The sequence below is a fragment of the Parasteatoda tepidariorum genome, chromosome 4 (assembly GCF_982258835.1).
Source record: "Parasteatoda tepidariorum strain Cologne lab strain chromosome 4, Ptep-v5.0, whole genome shotgun sequence".
NCBI lineage: Eukaryota > Metazoa > Arthropoda > Arachnida > Araneae > Theridiidae > Parasteatoda > Parasteatoda tepidariorum.
This window is the reverse complement of record NC_141758.1, coordinates 58,309,560-58,324,486: the sequence shown is the minus strand read 5'-3', so window position 1 is coordinate 58,324,486 and position 14,927 is coordinate 58,309,560. Positions and strand designations below refer to the sequence as shown.

Genomic DNA, 14,927 nt, shown 5'->3' with positions numbered 1-14,927 from the left:
CGCTTACATAAATCCTATATATTTCCGTAAATATTTTTTTTAGTTAAAAACTTGAAGTTTTTATGGATAAAAGATAAATCTAGAATTTGAAGTTTAATTTGGAATGATATGCCAATAAAAAAGCGATTTGTAGTAATATAAGAAACTTTTCACTGATGTAAATCATTCATTTTGTTTGCATTTTTATACCGATTTGTTGTGGAATGATTGTTAAATAATACAATTCAAATACCATTTATGTTTACAATTAAAAGATGTATTTTTGTTCACTTTTCAAAAATTAAATTAATTTAAGTTGATTGTAATTGATAAACAGATTATTACTAAGCTTAAAATAAATGAATATTATTTAATAAAAGGATTTTTCTAACGTTTCATGAGTTCAAATGGTTTTTGAAATTGAAAAATTATCTTTCAATTTTGTAACTTATATACAAATGCATACTTATATACAGATACACGAGGCCCTCCTTGGGCGTATAAATAATTGCTAGTAGTTTTAATTTAGTGATGTAACTTTTGACGTAATTTCGAACATTTTCTATAAATATTTTCCTTTTGCTAATTAAAAATTTATTTAATGCTTTTACCAATAAAAGATAACTCTAGAGTTAAAAATTTAATTTGAAATGATCATGTCAATAATAGGATTGATTTGAAATTATATGGAAAACTTTACATAGGTGTAAAGTAATTCTCATATCGATTCAATCCTTATGACTAAACTTGTTACTTAAAATAAAATTGGTAAAATAACACAGGAAAACTCAACAAGAATGTTACATTCCATTGAACAAATTTCATCACTGTAACTATATTTGGCCGCATGACACAATTAACGACTTTCCCTTCTTACAAATCAAACGCACTCCGATCTTCAAAAAAAAAAAAAAAAAAAAGCAACCGATAATTATAAAACAAGAAATACTACTTTATCTCTTGATCGAATTTTCAATTTAGTTCATTTTCGTCTGCAGGAAAGTGGCAAGAACTTTCAGTTTCATTATTCTAGTCACGTTTCAATCAGAACTCATCAATAAGAATTCAATTATTCTAGACAAAAGACATCAATATATCAACAAAATGTTACAAGTTCCATGAAACCAAAAATACTTCTACTTCAATTGCAAAGAAAGTCGTTTGCCACATAGAATTAATTTAGTTTTATTTTCGAACTTCTCAATAAGAATTGTTCTCGTCAAGTAAATATGTTTGTCGAAGTCACCGAATCGGAAAGTTATGTTTTTTTTTATTTCTTTAGAAATGCAAAAACAATGATCTAAAAATAAAGTTCTTTCATATCGCAGTAAATTGATTATAAAGTTCACTATGTGGATATTGTTTTGCTATCACGACATGATGGTGTTTTATAGCAATGATATGGCGGTATAGTGAATGCGTTTTGATACCTTTTAATAACTTAAACTAGAAAGTTCTATAAAAATAACTTAGTTAACACTAATTTTTTAATTTGGATTACAAAAACTGTGTTTTTAATAAGAATTATAATGAAAAAATTTCGTTACTTAACACGAAAATTATTTTTTAAACTTAAGTAATAATTTTTTGTTTTGGGTGAATTTTGTGTTTTTTTTTGCTGCTTCTTCATATTTTGTAATATGATCTTGAATTTCACAGTTAACATTAAATAGGAAGTTTTTAATAGTTATTTTTGAATTACTTAATTTATCTCTGACCATGGAGAAATTAACGTTTAAAATCATTTAAGTTTCAAAACGCTTTAAAAATTTTATTTATGGCTAAAACTATCAACAATTTTGACTCTTGCTATAAATTTAGGCTGTATTTGATAATTATCATGTATTTGACACTTATTTTACAGTCAATGGCTGTCTAAATATTATAAAAATCGTATTTGTAAAGATCATGAAAAGGAATCCTACTGAAAGAAATTAAACAAAAATTTATATTCGACAAAATTTCATAAATTTTGATAAGTTAAAATATCTTTAAATGTAGGCATCATAAAAAAAATAACAAAATGATTATATTTATCGATTTTTCTATAATATAATATATCATTTAAATATTCTAAAATGCTTTAAAATTTAGGTAAAAACGATTACATTTATATATTTTCCTACAATATAATGCATAGTTCGTAATACATTTAATTATTACATGATTTAAATATTACTTTTCATTACTTAATATTTTAACATTTTTTAATTATTAATAAATCTTAATTAATTAATAACGATAAAAATGCTCATAGTTAATTTCTAAACTCCTTATATAATTCCTTCCATTGAAGTTTTTTGCAAAATATATTCGATTACATACTTTTAGATTTACTTTTAGATATTACATTTTATTATGTCATTTATTTTAAATTTTATTTTATTACATTAATTTTAAATAGTTACATTTTAAAATTACACTATGCAATATCACCAATTACATTGTATACTATGATTATTATTATTGCAAGACACACAATTTTTACAATAAGTTTGCGTGATTGTTTTAATTTAGAGAAAATAAAATCACGGTATTTGAATTATAGCCTTTTCTGTATTCATATATTACATTTCATGCTTCTACTAACTGAGAGAAAAAGCATGTATAGGTTTCTGGCTCTAAAAGAATACCAAAAATCTCTGTTGTTTTTACTGAAGCTCTTTGATAATTATTTTGGTAAAATTAATTATTAAATATGGTTTTATAATATGGGATAAAACTTTGGCAAACGTGGTAAAATTTGGTAATTTTGTCATGATAGCTTAGAGTATTGAATAAAAACAATTTATTCGGTTAAATTTACTTTTCAGTTTTGTACAGTAAAACCTGTTTTTGTGCGGTGGATAGGAACCGCTTAAAAGAAATCGTACAAAAAATTATTCGAAAATTTTATAAAAACTTACATATAATAAACAACTTTGTACGATATACTACCTAAAATTTTTTTATGCGGTGGATAAGGACCGCATAAAAAAGTCGGACTTAGAAGATACATCAGTGATTTATGAAATAGATGAGAAAATGCTTTCAATTAAATTAAATAATTAAATTAGACCTAAAGAAATTGTAAAAATATTTAATTCTTCATTGTACATATACAGGGAGAAGTTTTCAAATTATACATTAAATAGTTTGCTGCTACTCGTCGTAATCCAAAACGCGCATCTTCTTGTGATGAATTGGTTGAAAATCGGTTTCGTCGCTTGAAGATAGGATTTGAATTGATTTGTTTTTGCTACCATAAAATCAGTGATCAGTTTTTGTGACGACGGTCAACTGGTCAAGGAGACCACGTAATCAGAGTTCGTCCACAACGTGTATATGTACATTGATAAAAAACATTAAACTGGTGCTAACTCCGCTAAGATTCGTATACCGTATAAAAATAAATTGCACAAAAAATCGCACAAAAAAAATCGCACAAAACCAATCGCACAAAAACAGGTTTTACTGTATTTGTTACTAAATGTATGGTTATAAGAACTTTAATTTGAAAACATTAATTTCGGTTAACCGTTTCTATATAAATTGAAAAATTACCACTTGAATGGCCTTAATACCTAATATTTTGGTGTCATTTACCAGAATTATGGGTTTTGTATCAAAAACATGATTACCATATATTGGAGTAATTTTAATAAACACCAGATTTTTTTCCTGTTTACAAATTGCATTAGATTACGATTAATTATAAGAATAAATCTGAATTTCTTCTTATTTCAGATTCAAAATAATGTAGTTCTGATGTAGTCTCCAAAATTCAGTATAAATAAGAAGAGATGCCTTCCAACGATCGATACAGCAGTGCTTCTAATAGCAATCAACCGACTGTTACACGAACTGTCACAAAGAGTGTGGTTCCTGTGAGTTCCACAGATTTAGTGGTGAGTTCTATTCCTCATTGTTTACTATCTTTATTGTCCGAATATGAAGGCCGGTAAGGTCTTCAAACAAAGAAATCAACTCAAATTAAAACTTGCTTTGCATAATTATATAATGGATATAATTTATTTGAAATGACCTCATTCTAACCATGCACTGTTGCATAATTATAGTGATTCGTATTTGATAAAGAACTATTATTTTTGTTTCCATAAAGCATTATTTTCATAAATAACTTTTGATAATTTTAGCCTTGGAAAAATTTTGGATGTTAGTTTGTTTAAGTTACCCATTTATTTGTACATAAGCTATTCTGGGTTTTTGTGAGGGATAATTCTAATAGCAAATTCACAATTCGTACATTGTAATTAATTTCCAGGATTGCATTTCATGTTAATTGGATCTAAAAGATTAGTATAGCCTTTGTTTAGAAAAATGTGTTGAAATTTTTAAAGAAATATGATTGTAGGTTTGGTTTCATAGCATTAAAAAACATGTTGTTTTTTTAAAGCTAAAAACGCAATAAAATCTCTCAAATATTTAAATAAAGCTACGAAAAAAATATCACAAACATATTTCGGAATAACTGCATTGAAAAAATTCATTTTCTTTGTGACAAAATTCTTATTAATTTCCTGTAATGAAAAAAAGAGGCAGAGATTTATGTATATGAAATCTACTTTTATTTAAATTAATTCATTTAAAAGCATCAAGATCAAAGATTAATTTATCATCACTGTTAATTCATTTATTTAAATTAATTCATTTGAGTTCATTAAAAACAAATTTTAAGGATTATTGTAAACAGATTCATTAATCTTTTGTCTCGGGCAAAAAATATTAAAAAAATAGATTTATCGTGAAATTACATACAAGTTTAACAGTTTAATTATCTTTGAATTGGTTCTAGCGAATTTTGTTTCTCAAAAAAGAAAACAAGACGAATATTGTGTATCAAAAATAATTAATTGTTAAATGAACCTTTTACGTTTGTAAGACATTATGTATTTATTATATGTATTGTGTTATTATGTTTGGAAATACCTATATCTAAGTAATTATTTGTAGGTTTTAAATATCTTTCATTTCACATTTTAGATTGCATTAATAAATTGTTATTGTTAAATAATCTGTTATAAATATTGTTTTCATGCATTATAGGCCGACAAGTATTATTTTTTTACGTTGTTGACAATTTTTTAATATTTTGGTTTAAATTTTTTGTTACTTTATTTTCATCCTAAACCAGTGTTTCCCAAACTTAAGACTTTTGTGTATCCTTCCGAAATTTTTCGCAACGCTGTGTACCACAAATAAAAAAATGAATGTATTTTTTACTATAAAAATATAGCACAAAAGTTAAAAATCACAACTGGCTGTTGACACCACTAATTATTAACTGTTAACTGTGCAAAAAATAGACAATAGAAAAATACATAATCGTAAATTTTCATGACTAGCTTTGATTTTAAATAAATTTGTTTGAAATTTTCGTTTGTTGCAAGATATTTCGTATAAGAACGCGTACCCCCACTAAACTGTTCCCGCACCCCTGGGGGTACGCGTACCATACTTTGGGAAACACTGTCCTAGACTAGCAAGAATTTTTCTTATCCTAATTTATTTCAAGTAGTTTGTGATAAGCCCAGAGCATTTAAGGCTTGTTTCAAACAGCCTAATTAAAGGTTTATTGCTAGAAGTGGACACAAATTTAGTATGAAGGAGTAGTTCTCTCACATTGAAGGATTACACTTTAATTATGATTAGTTTCTAAAGTATCATTCATATTAGAAAATCTTGAAGACCTGAGACAACATTCAGATTGGCCTTCTCTTTTCAAAATGCCAGCGAAATTCACAAAAAGGTCTTTATTTCATTTTGCCTGCGGTGTACACAATGCTGAAAGATTGTCCAGTTTTAAAAATCTATTTTCAGTTTTTCGTAAAGGTCTCCTATTTAATTTATTTGTGCAGTCATTGGTTAGTCACGAAATTCTATCCTCACAGATTTTTTTTACCTTCCAAAAAGAGAAAGAATAAAACAATTTAAGCGAATTGAGGAATTTTTGGCGTTAGTCCAGTATTTCCTTAAACAAGATTATTTCGTAATAAAAGAATGGTGTATGTTTGCATTTTCATTCAAGATGAAGGTTTTGTTGTGGTTCTTTTTTTAAAAATAACTTACAACTACTAATGCATGGACGAAATAAAGCACTGCGCTAGGCGGTGTAAACCACGCCTATCAATTTACTTAAGACAGCTTATTATGCATGCACGATTTCATGTAGGCACGGCACCAAAGGGAAGATATGAAATAGTTGTTATGCGCTTTTTTAAAGCCTCTTTTGGGTTGATAAGGTTTGCAACAAATTATTCAATGACTCAGTATCTGTTGTATTTCAAGAATTTACATTAAAAAAGTAATTGAAAAGATGTAAACTGTTTATCTTTATAATTATCTAAAAGTGATAGGAATTTTTTTGTTGCAGTTTTAAACATTTAGGATTATGAAAAACTCTCAAAATATAAAACTATTATAATTTAGAGAAGTATCTTAAATTAAGAAAATAAAGTCAGTGGTGATGTTAATAACATAAGGAATTTTTAATAATCAGAAAATAAATATAATACGTGTTGTTTTTTGATATTTTCAAAATGTATTGAATTGAAAGTTTATCTTTTTGGTACATAGCTGTTAAAAAAATTTTATGGCTTGAATTCAACGGAAAATAATCCCACCAGAATTATACAATTGATTTTTTTTGTCGTGTATATTTCTAACTATTCGTTCATACCAAAAATTTAAAATAAATGAATTTTTTTTTGTTGAACTTTTGAAAACCGTACAAAAAAAAACGTTTCGATAGAGGCAATAAAAATGATAGTTAAGATGAGTCACATTAGACACAGTTATGAATTCTGCAACTAAGTAAAGGCGCATTTGTTTTCATTTAAAATGATTTAGTTACGAATTATAAAATAGAACAAAGAAATTCTTATTTTGATATAATGTGTATGAGTCTTAAAAAAACGAAGACATAATTATGAATTATAAATATAAAACGAATGCATACTTATTTTGCTTCAATTCGCAGTTATGAGTTATTAAACAAAACAAAGACATATTTAGTTTAATTCAATATTTAATAGTTAATACGATAATATTTAATAGTTATGAATTATGAAAAAAATGAAGGCATGTTCCTTTTGATTTAATATGTTATAATTGTAAATTAACAAGGATCAACAAAATGTTTCCTATTAAAGAAATAATAAAGAACACGCATGCATTAAAATAATTTTTTAAATCCACAGTAAGTGCGAAGTGATCAATTGTCTTCGCTCTCATTAATAGTCTGAAAGTTTCCAGAAATTTTCAATTTAAAAATACGAACTCGGTTAGATAAGCATTTTATATTTCACAAAAAATATTTGAATTCCCCAAATACATTAAGTAACTAATTATGTTTAAATTCCGTTATTTTGTTTATAATGTCTCAAGTAATATTACTTGTAACTGAATTTTGGAAATTTTTACGTGCCTGGAAAATTTTGCTTTGCAGCTCGAAAGCTTTATAATATTTTATTTTACATTGCATCATTGCATATTTCTATGAGAAGATAAGACAGCTTCCCACTTTTTAGTCTAGTCACATGGCTAAATGCTTTTCCAGAATTAAATGAAACAATTGTAGACATTTTTAGTTTCTCTAAGAAAAAGTTTATTAGGCAGATTTTAAATTGATATTCTTTAAACAATTAAAAACGAAAGCATGTAAAGTGAGCGACATCTTTTAGAACATTTGATAGTTTTATTATTCCTTTATGCTTCTGAAACAAGTTGTGCATTTCACATTAGAAAACCAAATACTAATTTTTATAACTGTGCTAATCTTAAAAAAATAATAATTTATTTTCATCTTAATGAATATCATTAACGAGCTAACTACTTTATGAGATCTAAACTATACTGAGAAAATTTGTTATTAAATTTGAAGCGTACTACTAATTGCAACGACGGAAAAAAAGCCCAAGACTAACGTTGCGCAGGATGAAAGAAATAGATTGATAGAGATGTACAGATAGACAGACAGATAGATAGATATAGATAGACAGATAGATGAGAAAGAGAGAGAGAGAGAGGCTGGATGACAATAAGCAAGAGTCGATATATATATATATTGGTTTACATTATTTTCAACTATTTAGCTAACTGAATTACAACTATTTTACTATTTTCCATATTCTATATTGCATTATTACAATTTATTAATATTTTCAGGATCCAGATGTCTTATTTACTAAAAAGCATGGTGAGTACTGTTTATATTTACTTTTGAAATTGAACTTTATTAACTAATAAATATTTTAATTACTGTCAATGATATATATTACTGCACATATTAACTAATTTTGTTTTAATTAGTAGAAAAAGCTTATATTGTCCTTTAATAATTGATAAGCGATAACTTCATTATATTGCATTTTATTTTTGTTTAAAATATTCATAAATATATTATTTAGAATTAATATATCTTAATTACAACTGAAAGTTAACTGAAAAACTAAAATTCGAATCAGAGTGACAAATTCTTTGGGCATATATTGGTGTATATTTTCATGGTTTTGGTTAAAGAAATTGATTATCAGTTTTTTTTTGCGATTAAGATTAATAAAGCTATGTGTTATATTCTTTTTTTAATTTGCTAAAACCCCTATTTTTCACAAATCTAAAAAGTTTCTTGTTATTAGATATCTTTATTTTTTTAAAGAATAAAAGTAGAAAATAATTAGAAAATAATAACTGAAAGCCGCCATTTGTAAAATCGTTTTCATAAGAAATGGTGTTTATTATTTTTAAAACATTATTTTTGACTACAAAAAGATATTTTTAACTTGTTTGAACGGGAGGTGAGAAATTATTTTAACGCAAAAAATTATGAATTATGGTGCAAAATTTGAAACCTAATTTCAATTCATTTTTGAAAGAAACTATAAATACTTAAATTCCACTCATTTAAAAAATATTGGTGTCTAATGAACCATAATATCGTTTAAACTTGCTGCACCCTCAAGATGGTGCTAAGTTGAGGAATATTAAAATTTTTATTAAACAATGTTATAATTAAATTCAAACGGAAACATGGTTTCACAACTTTGTAAGGTTGTAATAAATTTGCTCTGTATTATGGTTTAAAGTGCCTATATTATGGTTCACAGCCAATTTTTCTGAGAATATACTCAGCATACATAATACCTCACCATGATATACTCTCAGAAAAATTCGTTCCGCGTTGAACTATACACGGAGAAAAAAAATTCTGGTAAAGTTATCGTATGATAATGGCGTTTCTCGTAATAAAACATAATTCTGGTGAATATAACCTAAGTATATGGTATTTAAACCATTCCTTGGTAATTTTATCATTCGTATGGTAATGGTTTCCTGAATATTCTGTTTATCAAAATTATAGTTCTTATAGTTCTATCGATACCATGCATTAAGTAAAAAATAAATATGAAATGTAAATATAACCGAATAAATGACTATTATGCCATTTTCTAATGTATCATGATAAAATCAACTTTATCTCACTTATCAAATTTTATCACGTCTTATAAAATCATATTTCATTAATAATTTTTCTAAAATCATTATCAAAACAGTTCGGTTAAAATTACCGAGCTTTCTGGCGTTCTCATAGAGACAGAAACACGGTAAATTTTATAATTCTATCATATTTTATCTATTTTATAATATTACTTTATCATAACTTTTTTGGAATTAAGGTATTAGTAAAATTACAATGTATTATAGATTAAGGTACTGTGGTTCATAGCCTATTTTTCCGAGAGTGTACGTCAACATAGATAATTACCTAACCATGATATATTCTTAGAAAATCTGGATTATCAAATGTCCAACCATAATATTGTGCAAAGTGTCTTCAAGCTTAGCAACACGTTAAATTGAACCATATTTTCATTCAAGTTAATCCATATAATAATGTAATTGATTTTAAGAAAAATTAATTTCATAATAATAGTTTAAAACTTGAACTATTTTGCAGAACGCTTTTCAAAATTTCCAACATTATACAAAGTTAAAATAGAAGAGAAAAAAACATAATAAAATTTTATTCTTTATCACACTACTTGAAGGTAACACGAAAATTCTAACTTTATGACATTTTTCTCTATTACAAAACAAAACTTTTTCTGGTATCATAAAACATTGGAATTAATTAACTGCTATGGTGTATCAGGCAGAGAATATCAAATAAAATTACGACTCACGTGTTAAAGGTTTGATAAATGTTAGTCTTTTGAAAAGAGATCTGGTCACAAAATACTAAGCACTTGTTCTTTGTTGACTTTCACTTGTTGTAGACGAGTTATTACAAACGAGAAGTAACTTATTTTATAGTAGAGGCTATGCTCGTTATTTTACAAACAAGCTCTTTACAGCTGAGGCGACTGCTAAACAGTGAAAAATATGACGTCGTAAATTTGACGTTATGAGTAAAAAACGTCCATACAAATTTTAAAGGGTATATCAGTGTTGTTCTGTAATGAACATTTACAATTTCAAGCAGAGGTCAATAGACGTGTGGGTTTTGGAAGCAAGTTTACAAACGTCTTGTTAAAAAACCTACTAGATTTTTAAATCAAATATATTAGGTTGTGTTTCTTATGAATAGTTTAATATTCATGTGAATAATTATATATTTATATGAATAGTTTAATATTTATAAGACGGAATGATTGCAAATATTTATACAAAGATATTTAAACATTTATTTTTCAAATAATAAGGTGAATAAAAACTTGTTCTAAAATGATATTTAGCACCAGAATAAAATAATTGTTCTTTAACGAAGAACATTCACCATTTTAAGCAGAGGTAAAAAAACCCGATACAAAGGTTACCAGGTGAAAGTTTTTACACGTCTTGCTAAAAAAAATTGCACTACACTGTAAAAAATTAAGGATAAAATTCCGTCAAAAAGTACCACTTTTTACCTCAAAATTCATTTTTTCCGGAACAAAAAATCTGATATACCATAATTTTCACGGTAATAATTATCGCAAACTCATTAAATCACTTTAATTAAATAATCTTATTTCATAATCAGTTAATAATTCATAAATCAGTTTCTTAAGAACATTTTTTATGCAATACATTTTTTTTAAAATTCATAATTTTGAGAGTGTAATTTTTCAAATCTCAAAATCTCAGAATCACTCTAATTATATAAATATCACTGTAAAAATTACGGTTTTATATTTTGCGGTGAAAATGGATTTTACGGATGATCCACACAAAATTCCGGTACTTTTATAGTGTAATTTGATCCAGAGTTTTTAACAGAGCAGAAAGTAGAAAACAGCAAAAAATATTATTTCTAGAATCATTTGTTTTATAACTATATTATTTGTCTCACTCTTTACTATCATTACTTCAGGATTTTTAATAATTCATTTTCGAGAATTGTGTGATTTGAAAATTAAAAAGATTAATGTTGTTAGCATTATCATAAGATATACCAGTAAAATATGTAATGCACTTCGTTTTTATTTGTGTTTTTTCTGTTACAGAGGAATGGACGACGAGTAAAAGAGTTGTAAACCACAAAACAAAACAGGTAATTAATATTTACTTCTCTCCATTGTATTTTATAAAATTGCTATACTGTTGATGCATGGATATTATTATCACTCCCTCTAATTATAGAATGTTTTTTTAACTTAAAACATAGTTTCATAATATATTTTTCATTAAATACCGAGAATTTAGCTACATAAAAGCTTTCATACTCTCCAATTACTTGAACATAAATAAGTTTGAACATGTTAGGATTTAAGTTTATTTACTGTGCTAAAAAATAAAGCAATTAAAAGCTAAATGTAAAAATTCATTTTAATTGTGTACATTATGTGATACAATTTAAACCTAGAAAAATTACTTTACTGTTTAAGGGAGTTCAAAATTCTGCTATAAGTGTAATTTTAAAATGATTTTTTTCTGAATTACTCATAAACTGAAGAAAACATAATTATGATAATACTTCATGCATATAAGTCATAAAGTTTTCATTAAAAACTTTTAGGAAATCAACCAAGGTCTAGATCTGAAAGGATCAGTCAATACTCTGCGAATTTAATGCATGTCAGTCGACGTTTGACTTCATGCAGCTCCACGAGATTTAACAAAAAACAATTATTGAAACTCGTTTGTTAGCTTTGACTGGCGTGCTCACCAGATTTTAACCCATTTTTTTAAATACATAAATTACCAAACAAATATGCTTTGGTTATTTGAGGAAAAACGGATATAAATCAAAGTCATCACAGCCATAAATTGATCGCATTTGGCCTAATTACTACCATCTTAATAAAGGATCAGCCTTATTAATTTTAAAATAAAATACACAGAAATTTTATCAAATTGGTATGGGTCGCGTAAGTAATAAATGAGACATGTATAAATACATCGTTCAGAAATATGTCCGCAAAAATATTCTATGGAATCGACCAAATGATTTACAGAATCGTTCGCTATCTTGCAGATTTAATGTTCATCAGGAGACGTCTAACATTTAAAGGGCTCTACTAGAAAATATAGAAAGAAGAATTATTCAAACTGTCCCGCTAGTTTCGACTGGTATACTCTTCGGGTTTATAAATGTATTTCGTAAAAATATAGAGATTACTAAAGAAATAGATTTAGATTACCTGAGCAAGAATTGATTCAAATCGAAATTGTCATAGACTTAATTTGATCTCCTTATTGCTATTGGTCTTTTTGCTATGTTTTTAGTTAATAGTCCAGTCTTATTTATTTTACGATATTGAAGAAGAAAGTTTTATGAAGTTGGTGTGGGTTATATAATTAATAAATGAAATATCTATAAATGCTTTAAAAGTTATTTAATACGACACATGATTGCTTAATACTTTACATAATAATGTGCTAATTTATTAATATTTTTTTAATATCTTATGGGGTTAAAATGCTTTCAGAATGTTTATTTCTTCAATTTTTTGGTCAATTAAAAGTAAAATTATAGTATCGGAATGCTTGATGACCCTGTTAATAGCTAGTAAACAAATTAGTCATTTTAATGCGTAGGTAGGAAAAATGTTCAAACTAATAAAATTACTTGAACAAATTAAAAGAAAATATAGAAGATCCCACTAAAAATATCTTTGTTACATAGGTCAAGAACAATTAATGCCATCTATGTGCCAATTACAACAATGCATTATAATGTTTTTATATTACTACCATAAAAGGTAAAATTCTTATACAAACAAACTAAACGGCTCAAAAAAGAATGAGCAAACGATTTAAGATCAGTTGATAAGCACATTGTAAAGCGGAGACAGGAAAAAAAAACTCTTTCTCAAACCAATAAAATAATTACGTTTAAAAAAATGGCAACGCACAACTGAAAGATCCTCCTGCAAAAAATCTGTTTTCTAAATGCTTTACTGTAAGGGCGTTATTTTGAATAACTTGAGACACAGCTTTTGGCCTTGGTTTATTATTTTTGTTTCAATTTTGTATTCAAGTTTTTTTTTACTACCTGCTCTGAACCACTTTCTTTCGAGCCATCAGGCTGACTACCTTTGGTAATATTCAGAGTCACATAGACAAGGTCGCCTAACCTGAGTTACAAGGAATTTGGACAGAGGCCAAATTGTGGTACTTTTACTACGATTTCATAGTTTGAAACTACAGCAACAATTCATGTTTAAAAAAGAATTAATTGAATGCATTAAATCTTCAACTCATTTCAACTTTTATGTTGAATTAAGTACTATTTTTTTACTTTTTATTTTGAAAAAAAGAAATTTGTTAAGAATATGAATAGTTTTGATACTTGTTGAACAGTTTGAAAATAAAAGGATTAATTGATCAAAAAATAGGATACACTTTGCCATGTACAAACTAAAGCACTTTTTTCTTTTCTTTAGGATTAGTTAAATTTATAAACTTTACACTCATCAAGGTTTCATAAAAGATTGCAGGGCTTGAAGCTACAGCAACGATTCCGATTAAAAGTTTATAAAAGATTAATTTAATGCATTAACTCATTAATTCATAAGATTTATGCTGAAATTAGATTAAATAAATCTTGTTAAAAAGGAATTAATTGAATGCATTAAATTTCCAACTCTTTTCAACTTTTATGTTAAATTAAGTACTATTTTTTACTTTATATTTTGAAAAAAAAAGAAACTTGTTAAGAATATGAATAGTTTTGATACTTGTTGAAAAGTTTGAAAATAAAAGGATTAATTGATAAAAAAAGTACATACTTTGTACTATACAAACTAAAGCACTTTTTCTTTGCTTTAGGATTGGTTAAATTTATAAACTTTACACTCATCAAGGTTTCATGAAAGATTGCAAGGTTTGAAGCTACAGCAACGATTCATACTGAAAGCTTATAAAAGATTAATTGAATGCATTAACTCATTAATTCATAAGTTTTCTGCTGAAATTATATTAAGTAAAACTTGTTTAGAATATGAATAGTTTTGATCCTTGTTATAGAAATTCTTGAAATAAAATGAATAATTAATAATAAAAAAAGAGGTTAGGGTATACTCTGCGCTATGTAGACTAAAATATAATTTTTTTCGTTACATTTAGGATTAGTTGAATTTATAAACTTTATACTCATCAAGATTTTATCAAAGATTGTATGGTTTGAAACTTTTTAAAAAACTAATCGAATGCCTTAACTCATTAATTTTTTAATAAGCTTTATGTTAAATTATAAGATTAGATAAAATATTTTCCTTTTGCGAAATAAACTTGTTTAGAATACGAATAGTTTCTTTGTATATTGAAAATTTTGGAAACGAAACAATTAGTTGAATCTATTAACATTACATTCATCATTATTTCCTCAACTATTGCATAGTTTGAAGTTGCTGCAATGATTCCGGTTGAAAGTATAAAAAAAGATTAATCGAATAACTCATAAGCTCCCGAATAAACTTTAAGCTTAAATTGGTAAAATATTTTTATTGGGAGAAAAACTTGCTTAC

The 14,927-nt window shown here is 26.2% G+C and overlaps 1 protein-coding gene across 2 annotated transcripts in view; it reads left to right on the top strand.

Annotated features, from left to right (window-relative positions):
• The window catches only part of chas (chascon), a 77,929-nt gene that overhangs the window by 27,584 nt on the left and 35,418 nt on the right, over positions 1 to 14,927 (top strand). For both annotated transcript variants that reach the window (XM_071182331.1, XM_016047971.3), the window contains exons 2-4: positions 3,706 to 3,866; positions 8,146 to 8,176; positions 11,463 to 11,509. In XM_071182331.1, coding sequence (XP_071038432.1) covers positions 3,762 to 3,866; positions 8,146 to 8,176; positions 11,463 to 11,509 — 183 coding nt within the window. In that variant the 5' untranslated portion in view covers positions 3,706 to 3,761. The remainder of the gene's footprint in view (positions 1 to 3,705; positions 3,867 to 8,145; positions 8,177 to 11,462; positions 11,510 to 14,927) is intronic.